At 41.9% G+C, this 19,287-nt stretch overlaps 1 protein-coding gene across 1 annotated transcript in view; it reads right to left on the reverse strand.

Annotated features, from left to right (window-relative positions):
- The window catches only part of LOC134909505 (probable cation-transporting ATPase 13A4), a 332,428-nt gene that overhangs the window by 237,061 nt on the left and 76,080 nt on the right, over nt 1–19,287 (reverse strand). The window contains exon 13 of the mRNA XM_063916442.1: nt 10,694–10,755. Coding sequence (XP_063772512.1) covers nt 10,694–10,755 — 62 coding nt within the window. The remainder of the gene's footprint in view (nt 1–10,693; nt 10,756–19,287) is intronic.

A 19,287-nucleotide genomic window follows, 5' to 3' on the forward strand; every position in this document is an offset into this window, starting at 1 on the left:
GCGACCTTGGTGCACCTCTTTTTTTCTTTGCATCATGTGCTGTTTGGGGACTATTTTTTAAATCTGCCATCCTGTCTGACACTACAGTGCCACTCCTAGATGGGCCAGGTGTTTGTGTCGGCCACTTGGGTCGCTTAGTTTAGTCATCCAGCGACCTCGGTGCAAATTTTAGGACTAAAAATAATATTGTGAGGTGTGAGGTGTTCAGAATAGACTGGAAATTAGTGGAAATTATGGTTATTGAGGTTAATAATACTAAGGGATCAAAATGACCCCCAAATTCTATGATTTAAGCTGTTTTTGAGGGTTTTTTGTAAAAAAACACCCGAATCCAAAACACACCCGAATCCGACAAAAAATTTTCAGGGAGGTTTTGCCAAAATGCGTCCGAATCCAATACACGGCCGCGGAACCGAATCCAAAACCAAAACACAAAACCCGAAAAATGTCTGGTGCACATCACTACTAATAACATAGAGTAAGGTGGTGGGTTCTTATAGGCTGTGAGGGCACGACTGTCACTGATTTTTTATTTCACAGCGAGACCTGTACTCGGAGGAGCGTCCAGGTTGCCTAGGTAACTGCAAGGCGCAGCTGGGGTGAGGTCATCACAGAGGGACCGGAAGCACAGCGGGAAGCCGCGTCTCCGGTCGCGCACAGAGCACTGGCGTGCTTCTTCTAGATATAAGGTATCTGTTTGTTTTTATTCACTGTTACACACCTTGACAAAGGGGAAGGTGAGCCCCGAAACGTCGGCTTTTTTGCATATTTTGAATACATCTATTTGATTCCAAAATTCCTGAGTGCCGCTGTCTTCTATTGGGATTCTACAAACTGTTACCAGAGGGCACCAGGGTATACTAAAGCAGTTGGGATGAGTGCCGGCCCATACACAATCTATCTATCTATCTATCTATCTATCTATCTATCTATCTATCTATCTATCTATCTATCAATGATTTGTTGTTAAATACTTGCACACTCCAATGTTCCAGCATTTACGGTGCGCCTTTAAGTCTGTTCCATTGTGGTCCAGATAAACAAAAAAGGTTGTAGAAAAGGGCACTCACTCAATTCTATAGTTATACTTTTATTATCACCCACAATCGGGCATATCGATGAATGAACAACAAACCACGGTGGCTCAGCATTGAATATCAAAAAAATATAATTCCAACAACTGTGGCATCTTCAATGCCTACGTAGTGTTTTCCATAATAATATATCACATAAGCAGAATTTGATGACTTAGCTGTCCGTCGACCTCGGTCACTAAATGACCGTTCAAGACTATCACATCATGTCACTGCCACCATGCTTAGTGTAGAGCCTTCTGTGTATGAACACCACAACACCCCACCTAAATACCCAATATTAAATATCAATAACTTACAGGTGAGCTGGCCGTCCGTCCCTTTTCGCCCAGCGTGCGTTCCACCCATCTGCGCCTGCGCTAATATAGCCTCAATGCATTCCGACTCACATGACTCCTCTGCGTTCCACTGGGCTAAATGTTTCCTGGTTATGCGCCGCAGATCCCGCTACGTCACTTCCGGTGACGAGCGCTGGGCGCACCCACATCAGGAGTTAGAACCAAGTCATCTCCATGGAAACAGGGTGCCGTGAGCGTCAGGTTCCCACCTGCACATCACTGCCCTGCACTCCAGATCTCTTCATGACTGTCATACACTCTGCCCATATTGAATATGCATATATATTCTTCAGTAATACATCAGTAGTTAATAAATAAATTGTTAATAGTGCTGAGGCATTGTCATGGGGTCATATGCAAAATGGTCAAGTATAGCAAAGACAGGGACCGCACTAGCCTCAGGGTCATCAGGGACCACCTGCGCCAATCTCAGCTGCAGTCATATATTAATAAACTTCCAAAACCAACATCTGATATAAGTAATGAATGTAGTCGTGTCCACACACAGAAGGCCACACCATATGTGTTCATCACCAAATGCCCACCGCAATATTGACAAACACATATATACTTTGGTTCAATCAATTATACAAATTACATATACAAAACCTAATGGGGCCATACTGAAAAATCTCTCAATGGCCCACACAGGCAGGACACTACAATACTAACAAACATGTAAACAAACATAAAAACATAAAACAGGTATCGAATAATCAGTGTCAACCCTATTTGTTCTTATAAAAAACACTTCATATCGATGTTTTCATTTAAACCCCTGGGTACCTTAGTACCAAGCTTATATATCCATCTGGACTCACTTTGAAGAAGTTTCCTACCACGGTCACCACCCCTCACCAATTTAGGAACATGATCTATGATCATACATTTGAGTGTTGCCAGTTGGTGTCCATTGGTCAAAAAATGCAGAGCCACCGGCTTGTCACTTTGTTTGTTGATAAACGCTTGCCGAATCGAAAGTCTATGGTTTGCCATTCTTTCCCTAAATGTGGTAGTGGTCTTTCCAACATAATAGAGTCCACAGGGGCACATCAGGATGTAAATCACATAATCTGTGGTACAAGTGACATGATGTCTGATAGCAATCTTCTGGCCAGTATGAGGATGGGAAAACGTTTTGCCAGTAAGCATACTGTTGCAAGTTGTGCACCCTAAACAACGACAACAACCAAGTCTGTTAGACCTAAACCAAGTGGTCTTGGATTTATTCCTATTATCAAAATTCTTCATTGGCTGCATTAAGAACTGCTTCAAATTCGGACCTCGTGCAAATGATATTAATGGTTTCTTAGTTATATTCTTGAACGTGGTGTCTGTAGCAATGATAGGCCAATGTTTTCTCACCGAGCTTGCAAATGACGGGGCTTTCACATCATACTGTGTAGTGATAACCATTCTATCATTCTTCTGTGTTTTAGGCTTACTCCCCTCATGGGCAAAGATGTATCTAGCCCTCTTTAATGCCTTTTTCACCAAATTTTTGCCATAGCCTCTCTGTTCAAATCTGGACGCCATTTCAACAAGTTGTTGTTCTCTTAGCTCACTTTCTGAATTATTACGCATTACGCCAAGAAACTGTGAAATGGGAAGTCCATTCTTAAGTGCCCTGGGGTGGTGACTAGTGGAATATAAAAAAGTGTTCCTGTCAGTCTTCTTTCGATATAAAGTGGTTCCTAATGAACCCTCCTTTTTAAATATACACACATCTAAAAATTCTATTTGGTCGGTCTGAATGTTGTGTGTAAAACGGATCGGGCTATCCAGCCCATTCAATTCCGTTACCATCTGCACAAAGCTATCACGAGTGTTACCCCACACTATAAACACATCATCAATAAACCTATAGTAGTGCAGAATGCTGGGACCATATCTGGGATAAATGTTCACACTTTCATAATGCGTCATAAAGATGTTAGCGTAAACCGGCGCCAAATTTGATCCCATCGTGGTCCCAGCATTCTGCACATAATAGGCATCAGCATAATGGAAATGATTCTGGGTCAGAATGACCTCAATCATCTCACACACAAAATCAATCGGGGGTCCCACAAAATCAAAATTAGACAACGCCAATCTTACTGCCAAAATACCCTGGTCATGGGGTATTACTGTATACAAGGATGGTACATCTATAGTAGCAAACAAACAATCTGTGGGTAATGAACCAATAGAAGTAAGTTTATTCAAAAAATCTCCGGTGTCACGTATATAGCTCCTGCTACTTGATACTACCGGCTGCAGCAGAAAATCAACATATTTGGCTAAAGGTTGCAAAACCGATTTCTCTGCTGACACAATTGGGCGACCTGGGGGTCTATCAAGGGACTTGTGGATCTTAGGTATACAATATAATATTGGACAGACTGGATGATCAACAGTCAAAACCTTCACCAAACGTACATCCAACAGGCCCCCTGATAGACCCCGGTCCAGCAATTGGTCAACACTGTTCTTAATCTCATACATCGGATTGTATGACTTCCTCGTATACGTAGCAATGTCACTCAGTTGAGATCTAACATCATCATCATGATACTGGTAATCCAGTATCACAACTCCTCCCCCTTTGTCCGCCATGCGGATAACAATCTCATGGTTATTCTGAAGCGATCTAATCGCCTCTCTTTGTTCATAATTAATGTTTTGATAACAGCCAGAATTTCTAGAGGACACTTTGAGATCCTCATCCACCATCCTCAAGAAGGTTTTAATACTTGGGTTGGCAGACGGGGGGTCAAAGTCACTAGAGCCTTTCATTGTAAACGTGTTACTGTCAACAACGGTATTGCCTGTATCCTTAAAGAATTCACGTAACCGTAGCTTACGTCCCATCTTGTACATATCGAGTTGCGTATCAAATTCCTCACGCTTAAAAGTGTGTGCAAAGGAAAGTCCCAAAGACAAAACAGAGGTTTCAGCTGATGTTAATGTATGTCTGGACAAGTTGAAAATATTCTCAATTATCACTTCCTTCTTCTTCCCCTTCTTCCCCTGGCCCCTCCGCGTGCGGCCCTTCTTTCTAAACTGCCACCTATCCCCTTGGGATCCAGTTGTGCCCCTAAAAAATTCTGACCACTGGGGGGCAATGTATCATTATTTTCTGCTTCAGATGAAGAATATGAGGAATCCACGGAATAAGGTACCCTGTGTCTATTATCAAAATTTCTATGCCTCGGTACTCTCGCCACCTCATCAGTTAGCCGTCTGTATACTGCATGATTCCTATAATCATTCTGTACTGTCTCAAGCTTATTTTTCTTAAAAGTAATCAAATCTTTTTTATACCGGTCAATTTGTGTAGTTAATTTTTCAAGCCATTTTTCAGACTTATCCTCAATCAATTTAGGTTGTAACTGTGACCTAAAGAGAGGCGATTAGATCGCTTCAGAATAACCATGAGATTGTTATCCGCATGGCGGACAAAGGGGGAGGAGTTGTGATATTGGATTACCAGTATTATGATGATGATGTCAGATCTCAATTGAGTGACATTGCTACGTATACGAGGAAGTCATACAATCCGATGTATGAGATTAAGAACAGTGTTGACCAATTGCTGGACCGGGGTCTATCAGGGGGCCTGTTGGATGAACGTTTGGTGAAGGTTTTGACTGTTGATCATCCAGTCTGTCCAATATTATATTGTATACCTAAGATCCACAAGTCCCTTGATAGACTCCCAGGTCGCCCAATTGTGTCAGCAGAGAAATCGGTTTTGCAACCTTTAGCCAAATATGTTGATTTTCTGCTGCAGCCGGTAGTATCAAGTAGCAGGAGCTATATACGTGACACCGGAGATTTTTTGAATAAACTTACTTCTATTGGTTCATTACCCACAGATTGTTTGTTTGCTACTATGGATGTATCATCCTTGTATACAGTAATACCCCATGACCAGGGTATTTCGGCAGTAAGATTGGCGTTGTCTAATTTTAATTTTGTGGGACCCCCGATTGATTTTGTGTGTGAGATGATTGAGGTCATTCTGACCCAGAATCATTTTTGTTATGCTGATGCCTATTATGTGCAGAATGCTGGGACCGCGATGGGATCAAATTTGGCGCCGGTTTACGCTAACATATTTATGACGCATTATTAAAGTGTGAACTTTTATCCCAGATATGGTCCCAGCATTCTGCACTACTATAGGTTTATTGATGATGTGTTTATAGTGTGGGGTAACACTCGTAATAGCTTTGTGCAGATGGTAACGGAATTGAATGGGCTGGATAGCCCGATCCGTTTTACACACAACATTCAGACCGACCAAATAGAATTTTTAGATGTGTGTATATTTAAAAAGGAGGGTTCATTAGGAACCACTTTATATCGAAAGAAGACTGACAGGAACACTTTTTTACATTCCACTAGTCACCACCCCAGGGCACTTAAGAATGGACTTCCCATTTCACAGTTTCTTGGCGTAATGCGTAATAATTCAGAAAGTGAGCTAAGAGAACAACAACTTGTTGAAATGGCGTCCAGATTTGAACAGAGAGGCTATGGCAAAAATTTGGTGAAAAAGGCATTAAAGAGGGCTAGATACATTTTTGCCCATAAGGGGAGTAAGCCTAAAACACAGAAGAATGATAGAATGGTTATCACTACACAGTATGATGTGAAAGCCCCGTCATTTGCAAGCTCAGTGAGAAAACATTGGCCTATCATTGCTACAGACACCACGTTCAAGAATATAACTAAGAAACCATTAATATCATTTGCACGAGGTCCGGATTTGAAGCAGCTCTTAATGCAGCCAATGAAGAATTTTGATAATAGGAATAAATCCAAGACCACTTGGCTTAGGTCTAACAGACTTGGTTGTTGTCGTTGTTTAGGGTGCACAACTTGCAACAGTATGCTTACTGGCAAAACGTTTTCCCATCCTCATACTGGCCAGAAGATTGCTATCAGACATCATGTCACTTGTACCACAGACTATGTGATTTACATCCTGATGTGCCCCTGTGGACTCTATTATGTTGGAAAGACCACTACCACATTTAGGGAAAGAATGGCAAACCATAGACTTTCGATTCGGCAAGCGTTTATCAACAAACAAAGTGACAAGCCGGTGGCTCGGCATTTTTTGACCAATGGACACCAACTGGCAACACTCAAATGTATGATCATAGATCATGTTCCTAAATTGGTGAGGGGTGGTGACCGTGGTAGGAAACTTCTTCAAAGCGAGTCCAGATGGATATATAAGCTTGGTACTAAGGTACCCAGGGGTTTAAATGAAAACATTAATATGAAGTGTTTTTTATAAGAACAAATAGGGTTGACACTGATTATTCGATACCTGTTTTATGTTTTTATGTTTGTTTACATGTTTGTTAGTATTGTAGTGTCCTGCCTGTGTGGGCCATTGAGAGATTTTTCAGTATGGCCCCATTAGGTTTTGTATATGTAATTTGTATAATTGATTGAACCAAAGTATATATGTGTTTGTCAATATTGCGGTGGGCATTTAGTGATGAACACATATGGTGTGGCCTTCTGTGTGTGGACACGACTACATTCATTACTTATATCAGATGTTGGTTTTGGAAGTTTATTAATATATGACTGCAGCTGAGATTGGCGCAGGTGGTCCCTGATGACCCTGAGGCTAGTGCGGTCCCTGTCTTTGCTATACTTGACCATTTTGCATATGACCCCATGACAATGCCTCAGCACTATTAACAATTTATTTATTAACTACTGATGTATTACTGAAGAATATATATGCATATTCAATATGGGCAGAGTGTATGACAGTCTTGAAAATATCTGGAGTACAGGGCAGTGATGTGCAGGTGGGAACCTGACGCTCACGGCGCCCTGTTTCCATGGAGATGACTTGGTTCTAACTCCTGATGTGGGTGCGCCCAGCGCTCGTCACCGGAAGTGACGTAGCGGGATCTGCGGCGCATAACCAGGAAACATTTAGCCCAGTGGAACGCAGAGGAGTCATGTGAGTCGGAATGCATTGAGGCTATAGTAGCGCAGGCGCAGATGGGTGGAACGCACGCTGGGCGAAAAGGGACGGACGGCCAGCTCACCTGTAAGTTATTGATATTTAATATTGGGTATTTAGGTGGGGTGTTGTGGTGTTCATACACAGATGGCTCTACACTATGCATGGTGGCAGTGACATGATGTGATGGTCTTGAACGGTCATTTAGTGACCGAGGTCGACGGACAGCTAAGTCATCAAATTCTGCTTATGTGATATATTATTATGGAAAACACTACGTAGGCATTGAAGATGCCACAGTTGTTGGAATTATATTTTTTTGATATTCAATGCTAAGCCACAGTGGTTTGTTGTTCATTCATTGATATGCCCGATTGTGGGTGATAATAAAAGTATAACTATAGAATTGAGTGAGTGCCCTTTTCTACAACCTTTTTTATATATATATATATATAAACAAACACGAGGAACCACTGCACTCGCCATTCCCAGGGGTTGGGGTGCGGTGGGCTGTGACCACCGAACTCAAATATACACAAACAGAAAACCCTGCACTCTCCTAAGCAGTTGTTATTTGTGTTGGTTTTTATAAAATCTATGTGAAAGTTTATGTGATAGAGTAGGACTTGCGGTGAAATGTGGTCCCGTGGAATGGGCTGCAAGCTTACATGCATTGTACAATTCATAAACCAAAACCCCATTGTTTATTCAGATGTATACTAAAGCATTAAGGTGAATGAAGCTGCTTAGGAGAGTGCAGGGTTTTCTGTTTGTGTGTGTATATATATATATATATATATATATATATATCCAATGAATAAAGGCACTCTAGAGACTTACATGTGCAAAAGATCTGTATTAGACCTGGCAAACAGTCTAATGTTTTCAGTGACACAGCCCATTTCTCAGGATCACACCAGTAACACATACACAATAAGAAACCCCCCCTCCTAAATACCCCCAAACAATAGACTTACCTGCCGCCATGCAGAAAATCAGGAAACCCCCTCTCCGCTGGTCAAGTAGCCGCACTTCCGGTTTCATGGACCTGGGATACCATGGGAACCGCCGCAGTTGCGTTTCACAGGGCTCGGCTTCCGCGTTCCACAGGATATATATATATACAGATGGAGACGTGCTCATCTGAGGAGGCTCCAACACATAGCAGCGTTCCCGGTGTGACTAGGCAATCCGTCTGCCTAGTCACGCTGGGAGTGCACAGAGATGCTACCGTTCAAATGAATGGGGCACATGTACATCATGGACGCAGTGGAAGGCAGGCCCAGGCACAGATGGAGCCATGATTAGCGTGGATCAATCTGTATATATATATATATATATATATATATATATATATATATATACAAACACACACATACATATAAACACATACTGTACACACACACTCACACATGCACATTCTGGAGTCTCACCTTGTAGCAGTGTATTGTAGATACTGAGGGAAGATAGTGAGCACAACATTAAGGACTGCCCCCTCAGGGCAAAATGACGCAATTGATGGATACATCAGGAGTGGGCGGGGCTAAAATTACATAATTCTAATGGAATCTAGTCATATTGGCTCCGCCCCCTCCCCGGGAATCGTGGCAATTTGCTGTGAGTGGGCAGAGCTTTGTAATATTGTTTCTGTTCTCTCTTGTCTGTCGGGGAAGGGGGGTTCTATGTACTCAGAATCCCCCCCCCCCCTCCCTGTATGCGCTACTTAGTGGAGGATCCATTCAATTCCATTAAACTCCTATTGCAAATGTGTGGTGGCCATTTTTTTATTGCAACTGGAATTCCGGCTAGGGACTCTGGAATGGAGTAATAAAACATGAGTGCAATGTGTGCAATGTGGGCCCCCCTGGACATGGGTGCAATGTTTGCACCGCACACATTGCATCCATTATAGTAATGCCAATGAGTATAGTGTATAGAGGGGCCAGTGAAGTAGTGTAGGGTATAAGGATATTTGAATTGGGTGTACTATGGTGTGGCCATGCGTCTTCCGCATGCTATCATGCCCCTTTTTTGGTGCACAATGAAAATATGGGGGAGCCAGTCCTTTACTTTGACAGGGGCGCTCAGAACCCTAGATATACCCCTGCCCCTTGCCGCCTCCCCTAATGACTAATTAGGCATTTGGAGGGTTCTAATTAGCTTAATTGTTACATGTCATTATTGTGGGTTAAAAAAAATGGCCTCAAATTACTCCAAAATCAACTTCTCTTATGTGTATGCATCCTAAATGTAATTATATATTTCAATGAAAAATAATTCAATCTGCCATATGACACCTTTTAAGAGCAACCAATACTTTCCTTGTGCCCAGTAACAGCCTGCTGTATGATTCTTGTAACAAAGTTGTCACATTTTTTGGAGTCCAGGAAGTTCTTCCCAGTTTGTCATGCACTTCTCTCAGTTCGTATTTTGTAGAAAATGTGCACATTCTCGATTTCCACGAATTGGCATTTCTACTTAGAGCTCATATTTCTTGGTTATGCGCATTTGTCTGCTTTTCATGAAACAAACTCACATTAGCAGACTCACACCTAACTGGATCAAGTCCTATGTCTCCAACCATAGCTCCTGTAGAATGTAATATCTTTGTGAGTTCCTTTTGTGGTCTATATATAATTGTTTAATATGCATATTGTAATTATGTATAAATTTAACTTTATAAACTTGTCTATTAAATGTCCTTTATGACCTCACATGTTTTGTAATGTCACTGTATGTTCTACACAATGTCTAGGTCGACCACTATTGGTAAACAGTAAGTAGGTTGACATGGTTTACAGTTCGACAAGGACTCTAGGTCGACATGTACTAGGGCGACATGACAGAAGGTCGACATGAGTTCTTGCACTTTTTTTGGTGTTGTTTTCTCCGTACAGTGACCGGGATCCCCAATTAGTGCACCGTCTCCCCTTGCATGGATCGCTTTGCTTGCCAAACCTCGGGCAAGGTTCCCAATTGTAGTCCACGTGGATCGTAAAGTATGAAAAAGGTAAAAAAATGAAAAAATGTGAAAAACTCATGTCGACCTTTTGTCATGTCAACCTAGAACATGTCGACCTAGAGTCCGTCGATCTACTTACTGTCGACCAATAGTGGTTGACCTAGACAGTGTCGACCTAAGTGTGGTCAACCTAGAGACTGGATACCGTGTCACCATACCAGAAAATTGACAGTTAATAATAACAATAACAGAAAGAATAAGGATTGTGGGATCATCTGTTACATATTTTCCTATTGATTAATTACCTGAAACTTACCGACTGTTATCACAAGGAAGAATGCCATATAAATCTAAGATGTCTTCTGTCAAAGTGCCTGTCTAGGAAAATATAAAAAGATACATTTTATTTCATTAAAGTTGATACTCCATTGTATGTATTATAGTGTAGTTTAGACTTTTACCATATGCCCACTATTACTATTACTATTCATATAGTTGCTCATTGTGAGAAGCTTGCATTCTAAAGTGTTGGCTTGGCTTTTTAAGTTAATTGTGAGTTTGAAACAGCAGCAGGCAAGTTAGAATACAGAAAAAGGTGAGTTTTATAATACAGAAACAGGAACACAAATCTTTGGCAATTCCATTAACATCTGATACAATGTTTGGGATAGTGCAGTGCAATGGATATGGGGGGTCATTCCGAGTTGATCGCTAGTTGCATTTGGTCAGAGGGATCAGGCTAAAAACTGGCAGTTCTGCGCATGCGGCGCAATGCGCACACGCGACGTACGGGCTCAACGAACGATGTGGTTTTGCACAGGGTCTAATGATGCATTTCAGTCGCACTGGGTGCCGCAGAGTGATTGACATGGAGTGGGCGTTTATGGGTGGCAATTGACCGTTTTCATGGAGTGTTGGAAAAAATGCAGGCATGCCAGGAAAAACGCAGACATGGCTGGGCGAACGCTGGGTGGGTTTGTGATGTCAAATCTGGAACTGAATAGTCTGAAGTGACTGCAAGCGCTGAGTAGGTTTTGAGCTAATCTAAAACTACACAAAAAAATTCTGTCGCCGCTCTGCGATGCAGGAGTTCACACTTCTGCTAAGCTAAAATGCACTCCCAGTGGGCGTATGCTAAGAGTTGTGAAGGCAGCAAGAAAAGATGGGGGGATGGATGTCATTGTCCACCTAGGGACAAATGACCCGGCTAATGCTGAACTCATGGCCATAAAAGATTTATTTAGGGGCAAATGTATTAAGCCTGGAGAGAGCATAAGAAAGTGATAAACAAATGATAAGTGCAAGGTGATAAATGCAACAGCCAATCAGCTCCTAACTGTTGATTTACATATTGGAGCTGATAGGATGGTGCGTTTGTCACCTTGCAGTTATCACTGGTTTATCACTTCCTTATGTCTTCTACAGGTTAATACATCTGCCCCTAATTTAGGTAGGCTGACCATATTATCCCTTTAACCTGGGACACTCATGAATTGCACAGGTTGTGTGGATGCTTAAAACTAGGTGAAATGCAGGCTTGTAGTCAGCCAGCCACAGAACCTGTGTAATTCATGAGTGTCCCAGGTTAAAGGAATAATATGGTCAGCCTAAATTTAGGATGTTAGGGACTGCTCTGAAGCAGGTGGCAACCACTGTAACTTTTACTGAAACATTGCCAGTACACAGAGAGGAAGACAGAACTCATTGCATCAGAAACATCCATGTTTCGCTAAGGACATGGTGCAATGAGGAGAAATTTAGAAAGGAATTATAAGCCATAGTCACACCATCTGGCAAGATAGGAGCTTATACAAAAGTGATGGCCTTCACCCATCTTCAAGGGGAATGAGAATACTAACTAAACAGTTTGGATGCTTCATCAAGAACTATTTAAACTAACAGAGGGGGGCAGTGAACCAAATTGGAATAAAGAAATCTGTTCCCCAAGCCCAGAGGTGTGGTTTCTGCAGGAAGAGGGAATAGGAAGCATATCAACAGCAACAGAAGATAATTCAAATCAAACCCAAATAAACATAGGCAGAGAGAAGAAAATACTGTAGCTAAGAACTCCTGTCACACAAAAACAAAGGTGTTGGATTTTTAGAAATGCTGACTTTGCAAAAATGGGGAGATGTTTAAGTGATTCATTGGCGGACTGGAGGAACTTGGAAGGGGTGCAGGAGAGGTTGAAAAAACTGAAAAGTGCAATACTAAGGGCAACAGACCTTTTGTATCAAAAGGGTTAGGAAACGCACCAGGAAAAGGAAGCCAGTGTGGTTCACAAAAGAAGTATCAACTAGTGTTAAAGCAAAAAAGATGGCTTTTCGGAAACACAAACAGACTCAAAATAATAATGACAGAGAGATGTATCTTGACAGACGGAAGGATTCTAAGAAAGGGATCAGACGTGCAAAGGCAGAAGCTGAGGAGAAAATGGCCCAGTCAGTAGATAAAGGGGGAAAAACTTTTTTTAAGTATATAAATGAAAGGAGAAAATCAAATGGAGGAATAATAAGACTTAAGACAGAGAGTGAGAATTTGGTGGAGGGAGACAAGGCAATAGCAGATCACCTAAATATTTATTTTTGTTCAGTATTTACTACAGAAGGAGAAGGGAAGGGGCCACAGTTAAATTGCAAGGACATTCATAAAAATAAGGTAGATGAAAGTACATTTACAGAGGAGAAGGTCCTAACTGAACTTTCAAAACTAAAGGTGGATAAATCAATGGGGCCAGATGGGATACACCCAAGGATATTAAAAGAGCTAAAAGATGCGCTGGTGGCACCATTAACAGAATTATTTAACCAGTCACTAAATACAGGTGCCATTCCAGAGGACTGGAAAAGAGCAAATGTAGTTCCACTGTACAAAAGTAGAAGCAAGGAAGAAGCAAGTAACTACAGACCAGTAAGCCTTACATCAGTAGTAGGGAAAGTAATGGAAAAACTACTAAAAGAAAGAGTTGTGGAATATCTTAAATCAAACAACTTACAGGATCCAAAACAGCATGGATTTACTGGTGGGAGATCATGCCAAACAAATCTTATTGACTTTTTTGACTCTGTGATGAAAATAATAGATCAAGGGGTAGCTGTAGTTGTAGCATATCTAGACTTTAGTAAGGCATTTGACACTGTCCCACATCGCAGACTGCTAAATAAACTTGAAAGTGTGGGGGTGGATTATAAAATAGTTAAATGGATAAGAACCTGGATGCAGGATAGGAAACACAGTTGTAGTAAATGGAGTGCAATCTATGGAGGGAAATGTTACCAGTGGAGTACCCCAGGGATCTGCACTCGGACCAGTTCTCTTTATTATATTTGTTGGTGACATTGCAAATGGTATTGAAGGGAAAGTATGCATTTTGCAGATGATACAAAGATATGCAACAGGGTAGACACACCAGGAGGGGTAAAACAAATGATTGCTGACCTAGCTAGGCTTGAAAAATGGTCAAGAACATGGCAACTACAGTTTAATGCCAAAAAATGCAAAATCATGCACTTGGGTCTCAAAAACCCAAAGGCTAAATATAGTATCAAGGGTACTATAATGGAAACTACTGAGGAGGAAAGAGATTTAGGAGTTACTATTTCAAGTGACTTAAAGGCAGGAAAGCAATGCAACAAAGCAATGAGAAAGGCAAGTCAGATGCTTGGTTGCATAGGGAGAGGAATCAGTAGCAGGAAAAGAGAAGTAATAATGCCACTGTATAGGTCATTGGTGCGGCCTCATCTGGAATACTGTGTCCAGTTCTGGAGACAATATCTCCAGAAGGATATAAATACATTAGAGAGTGTACAAAGAAGGGCAACTAAAATGGTGCATGGCCTACATCACAAAACTTACCCGGAAAGGCTAAAAGATCTTAACATGTATAGTATAGATGACAGAAGGGAAAGGGGAGACATGATAGAAACTTTCAAATATACCAAAGGTTTTAACAAAGTTCAGGAGGGAAACATTCTTCAAAGGAAAAGAAGTATTAGAACTCGAGGACATACACTGAAACTGGAGGGAGGCAGGTTCAGGGGAAATTTAAGGAAAAATTATTTCACAGAAAGGGTAGTGGATAAGTGGAATAGCCTCCATCAGAGGTGGTAGAGGCTAAGACTGTAGAGCAATTTAAACATGCTTGGGATAGGCATATGAATATCCTTACAAAGAATTAAGGTTCAAAAAGGGTTGAGATTACCTAAAGGATAAAAAATAAGGGGCAGACTAGATGGGCCAAGTGGTTGTTATCTGCCGTCAAATTCTATGTTTCTATGTAAGAACAGGAAAAGCACAAACAAAACTCTAAAAGCTATGTGTGCAAATGCTAGGAGCTTAGGAAATAAAATCCCAGAACTAATTGCAATAACAACAAGGGATGATCTAGATATTGTGGCAATTACAGAGTCATGGTGCAATGAAAATCATGACTGGGACATAGCTATACTGGGATAAACTTTATTAAGGAAGGACAGAATGGGAAAAATTTGGAAGAGGGGGAGTAATGTATGTAAAAAAAAATCATAAATACTACCTTATTACAAAGTTATTAAAGAGGCTCTTTGGGTGACCATATAAACAGGGGAGAAGTCAATTCTTTGTATTGGCGTGATATACAGGCCACCAGGTCAGAACTGGACAAGAACCTTTTCAATGACATAACTAAAATGGCATTGAAAGGAGAGGTAATAATAATGGGAGACTTTAATCTTCCTGGTAAACTGGGAAGTGTCTGTTGCTAGTTGAAATAGAAGTAGGGACATTTTAAGTTACCTTCAGGCAGTATCCCTCCAACAATTGGTGAGGGAGCCCACACAGAAAGATGCAATATTAGACTTAATACTTACAAATGGAGACAGAATAACACAAATGGATACAGAATATTGGAGGTAAAAGTGGGTAAAAACCTGGGTTAAAAGCATGGTTCAGCATAAATACAGAGACTGACTCATCCCATACAAAAACAAAGGTGTTAGATTTTAAGAAGGCTGATTTTGTAGGAATTGGAAAATGTGTAAGCAAGTCTTTGGCAGAGTGGAGGAACTTGGAAGCAGTGCAGGAGAGGTGGGAAATATTAAAAAGTGCAATAATAAAGCCAACAGACCTTTGTATCAAAAGTGTTAGGAAAAACACAAGGAAAAGGAAGCCAGTGTGGTATGCGAAAGAAGTAGCAAATATTATGAAAGCAAAAAAGATGGCTTTTAGGAAATATAAGCAGACACAAAATAATGAAGACAAAGAGATATATCTTGTTAGAAAGAAGGAGACTAAGAAGGTAATCAGATGTGCAAATGCACAAGCTGAGGAGAAAATGGCCAAGTCAGTGGGTAAAGGAGGCACAACTTTTTTTAGGTATATAAGCGGGATGCGGTCAAGATGCCGCCGGCCGGAATCCCGGCGGTCGAAATACCGACGCCGGAATCCCGACCACCACAATCCCGACATATTCTCCCTCCGTGGGTGTCCACGACACCCATAGAGGGAGAATATAATAGTGTGACGAGCGTAGCAAGGCACCGTGCCCGCAGCGTGGCGAGCGAAGCGAGCCCGCAAGGGGCTGCGTTTCCGCTTGCCACCCCTGTCGGGATTGTGTGGTCGGGATTCCGGCGTCGGTATTTCGACCGCCGGGATTCCGGCCGGCGGCATTTAGTACTGATCCCATATAAGCAAAAGAGGAAAAACAAAAGGTGGAATAATAAAACTAAAGACAGAGACTTGGAGTTTTGTTGAGGGAGACAATGTAATAGCAGATCACCTTAATAACTATTTTTGCTCTGTAGTCAATACTGAAAGAGAGGGGAAGGGATCACAGTTAAGTTGCAGGGATATTCAGGAAAACGAAACAAGTACATTTACAGAGGAGAAGGTCCTAACAGAACTCTCAAAGATGCAAGTGGACAAATCTATGGGGCCAGATGTCCAGTCCACCCTGCATGTCTGCCCCCCCCAAGGGTACAAAAGCATTGCACAGTGGCGATGCTTTTCAATCAGCTGAGTAGCTCCCTGCCAGTGCAGATCCTGCACTCTGGCAGGCCACTACTCCTCACGTCCCGGGTTGTAGCAGCTGCATGTGACATCACGCAGCTGCCGTGGCCCACCCCCGCAAAGGTCCGGACACACCTGCGTTGTCCAGACCTCATCCCTCCAAAGGCGTTCTAACACCGTTGGCATGCCCCCTCCCTACCCTTGACAGCCTCTGCCTGTCAATCAGCCAGAGGCAATCACAGCCCTGAGATGCTCTTATCATCTCACTGGGCTCCCGAGCACTCGCTCAGCAGGTGTACTCCACAAAAGGATTTAGACTACATTAGCTGCCGCTGCAGCGATCCAGTCTGAATTAGGCCTTTTGTTCCACATCGCATACTGCTAAATAAACTTGAAATCTTGGGATTGGATACTAAGGTTATTGAATAGATAAGATCTTGGTTGCAGGATAGAAAATAGAGAGTTGTGGTAAATGGAGTACATTCACAGGAGTGAAATGTTGCCAGTGGAGTATCCGAGGGATCTATACTTGGACCAGTGCTTTTTAATATCTTTATTGGTGACATTGCAAATTACATTAAAGGGAAAGTATGCCTTTTTGCAGATGACACAAAGATACAGTATGCAACAGGGTAGACACACCAGGATGGGTAAAACAAATGATTGCGGATCTAGATAGACTAGTGGAATGGTCAAGAGGGTGGCAATTACAGTTTAATGCCAAAAAATGCAAAACCATGCACTTTGGTCTCAAAAATCCTAAGGCTAAATATAGTATTAATGGCACTATACTGGAAACTACTGAGGAGGAAAGGGATCTAGGAGTCACTATTTCAGGTGACTTAAAGGCAGGTAAGCAATGTAACAAAGCAATGAGGATGGCTAGTAAGATGCTTGGCTGTATTGGGAGAGGAAAGAAAGAAAGAAAGAAAGAAAGAAAGAAAGAAAGAAAGAAAGAAAGAAAGAAAGAAAGAAAGAAAGAAAGAAAGAAAGAAAGAAAGAAAGAAAGAAAGAAAGAAAGAAAAAGAAAGAAAGACAGACAGAAGTAATACTGCCACTGTATAGGACATTGGTACGGCCTCATCTAGAATACTGTGTTAAATTCTGGAGGCCATATCTTCAAAAGGATATTAATACATTAGAAACTGTACAAAGAAGGGCAACTAAAATGGTGCATGGCCTACATCACAAGACATACCCAGAAAGACTACAAAATCTCAATACGTATAGTTTGGAGCAGAGAAGGGAAAGGGGGGACATGATAGATATTTTCAAATATATCAAGGGTTTTAACAAAGTCCAGAAGGGAAACATTCTTCAAATGAAGAGAAGCAGTAGGACACGAGGACATGCACTGAGGCTGGAGGGGGGGAGGTTCAGGGGAAATTTGAGGAAAAATTACTTCACAGAAAGGGTAGTGGACAAGTGGAATAGCCTCCCATCAGAGGTGGTAGAGGCTAAGACAGTAGAACAATTTAAACATGCATGGGATAGACATAAGGATATCATTACACAGAAATAAGGATCAAGTGGTTCTTTTCTGCTGTCAAAATCTCTGTTTCTATGTTTAAATAATTGTAGTGCTCTGAATGATGATTTACTAATATATTCTGATTTAAAGCTGTGTGCACACTAGAAAGATATATCATTTGTACAAGTGATGAACAATATATCTGTAGTTGATCAGCTGGTGTGTACACCCGAAATGTTTGTGAACGATGCCGATCACAGACTTATCAGGTCGGTCCTGCATCTCAGACAATGTGAAATATCTTGAAGATCCTGTACATCGGCATGTCTGACTGTGAGTATGACCGTCCCATATTCCAGCGACAGGAACCACCGAGAGTGACATCACTGCTGGCCGCCAAATTGTGGTGTCTGGCCTGACATAGCAAGCGGCCGATTGGTAAGTGTTTATGTTTACCAAATTGGCTGACAGCGTGTCAGCGGAGCCGGCAGTTGGTGGAGAAGTCAGCCAGGTGTATACTCAGCATAAGACAAGTCAGTCTGTTTATCATAGGAAGAAAAGCCCTAAGGCACGCATATAAAGCTAATATTGTTCTTAAATCAAATGTGTGCAGTTGTGCGGCTGGCTCTGAACCCAAAAGTAAAATTATCCCATATGCTCATGTGACTGATAGTGATGAGCGGGTTCGGTTTCTCGGAAACCGAACCCCCCCGAACTTCACGCTTTTTACACGGGTCCGAGGCAGACTCGGATCTTCCCGCCTTGCTCGGCTAACCCGAGCGCGCCCGAACATCATCATCCCGCTGTCGGATTCTCGCGAGGCTCGTATTCTATCGCGAGACTCGGATTCTATATAAGGAGCCGCGCGTCGCCGCCATTTTCACACGTGCATTGAGATTGATAGGGAGAGGACGTGGCTGGCGTCCTCTCCGTTTAGATAGAGAGTGAGACACTTGATTTACTGGAGCATTAGGAGTACTCAGAGAGTGCAGAGTTTTGCTGATAGTTATACTAGTGACCACCAGTTTTATTTATTATTTAATATAATCCGTTCTCTGCCTGAAAAAAAACGATACACAGTCACATACCATATCTGTGCTCAGCCTCAGTGTGCTGCATGATAATATCATCTATGTATATCTGACTGTGCTGAGTAGTGCTCACTGCTCACACAGCTTAATTGTGGGGGAGACTGGGGAGCAGTTATAGCAGGAGTACATATTTAACAGCGCACACTTTTGCTGCCAGAGTGCCAGTGTGACTGACCAGCAGTGACCACCAGTATATTGTCTGCCTGAAAAAGTTAAACACTCGTGTGGTGTTTTTTTTTTTTATTCTATAAACGCATTCTGCTGACAGTGTCCAGCAGGTCCGTCATTCATTATATTTCTATCTTCTTCATACTAGTAGTTTAGGAGTCTGCAGTGCTGACAGTGTCCAGCAGGTCCGTCATT

This window comes from Pseudophryne corroboree, chromosome 4 (assembly GCF_028390025.1).
Source record: "Pseudophryne corroboree isolate aPseCor3 chromosome 4, aPseCor3.hap2, whole genome shotgun sequence".
In the NCBI taxonomy this organism is placed as follows: domain Eukaryota; kingdom Metazoa; phylum Chordata; class Amphibia; order Anura; family Myobatrachidae; genus Pseudophryne; species Pseudophryne corroboree.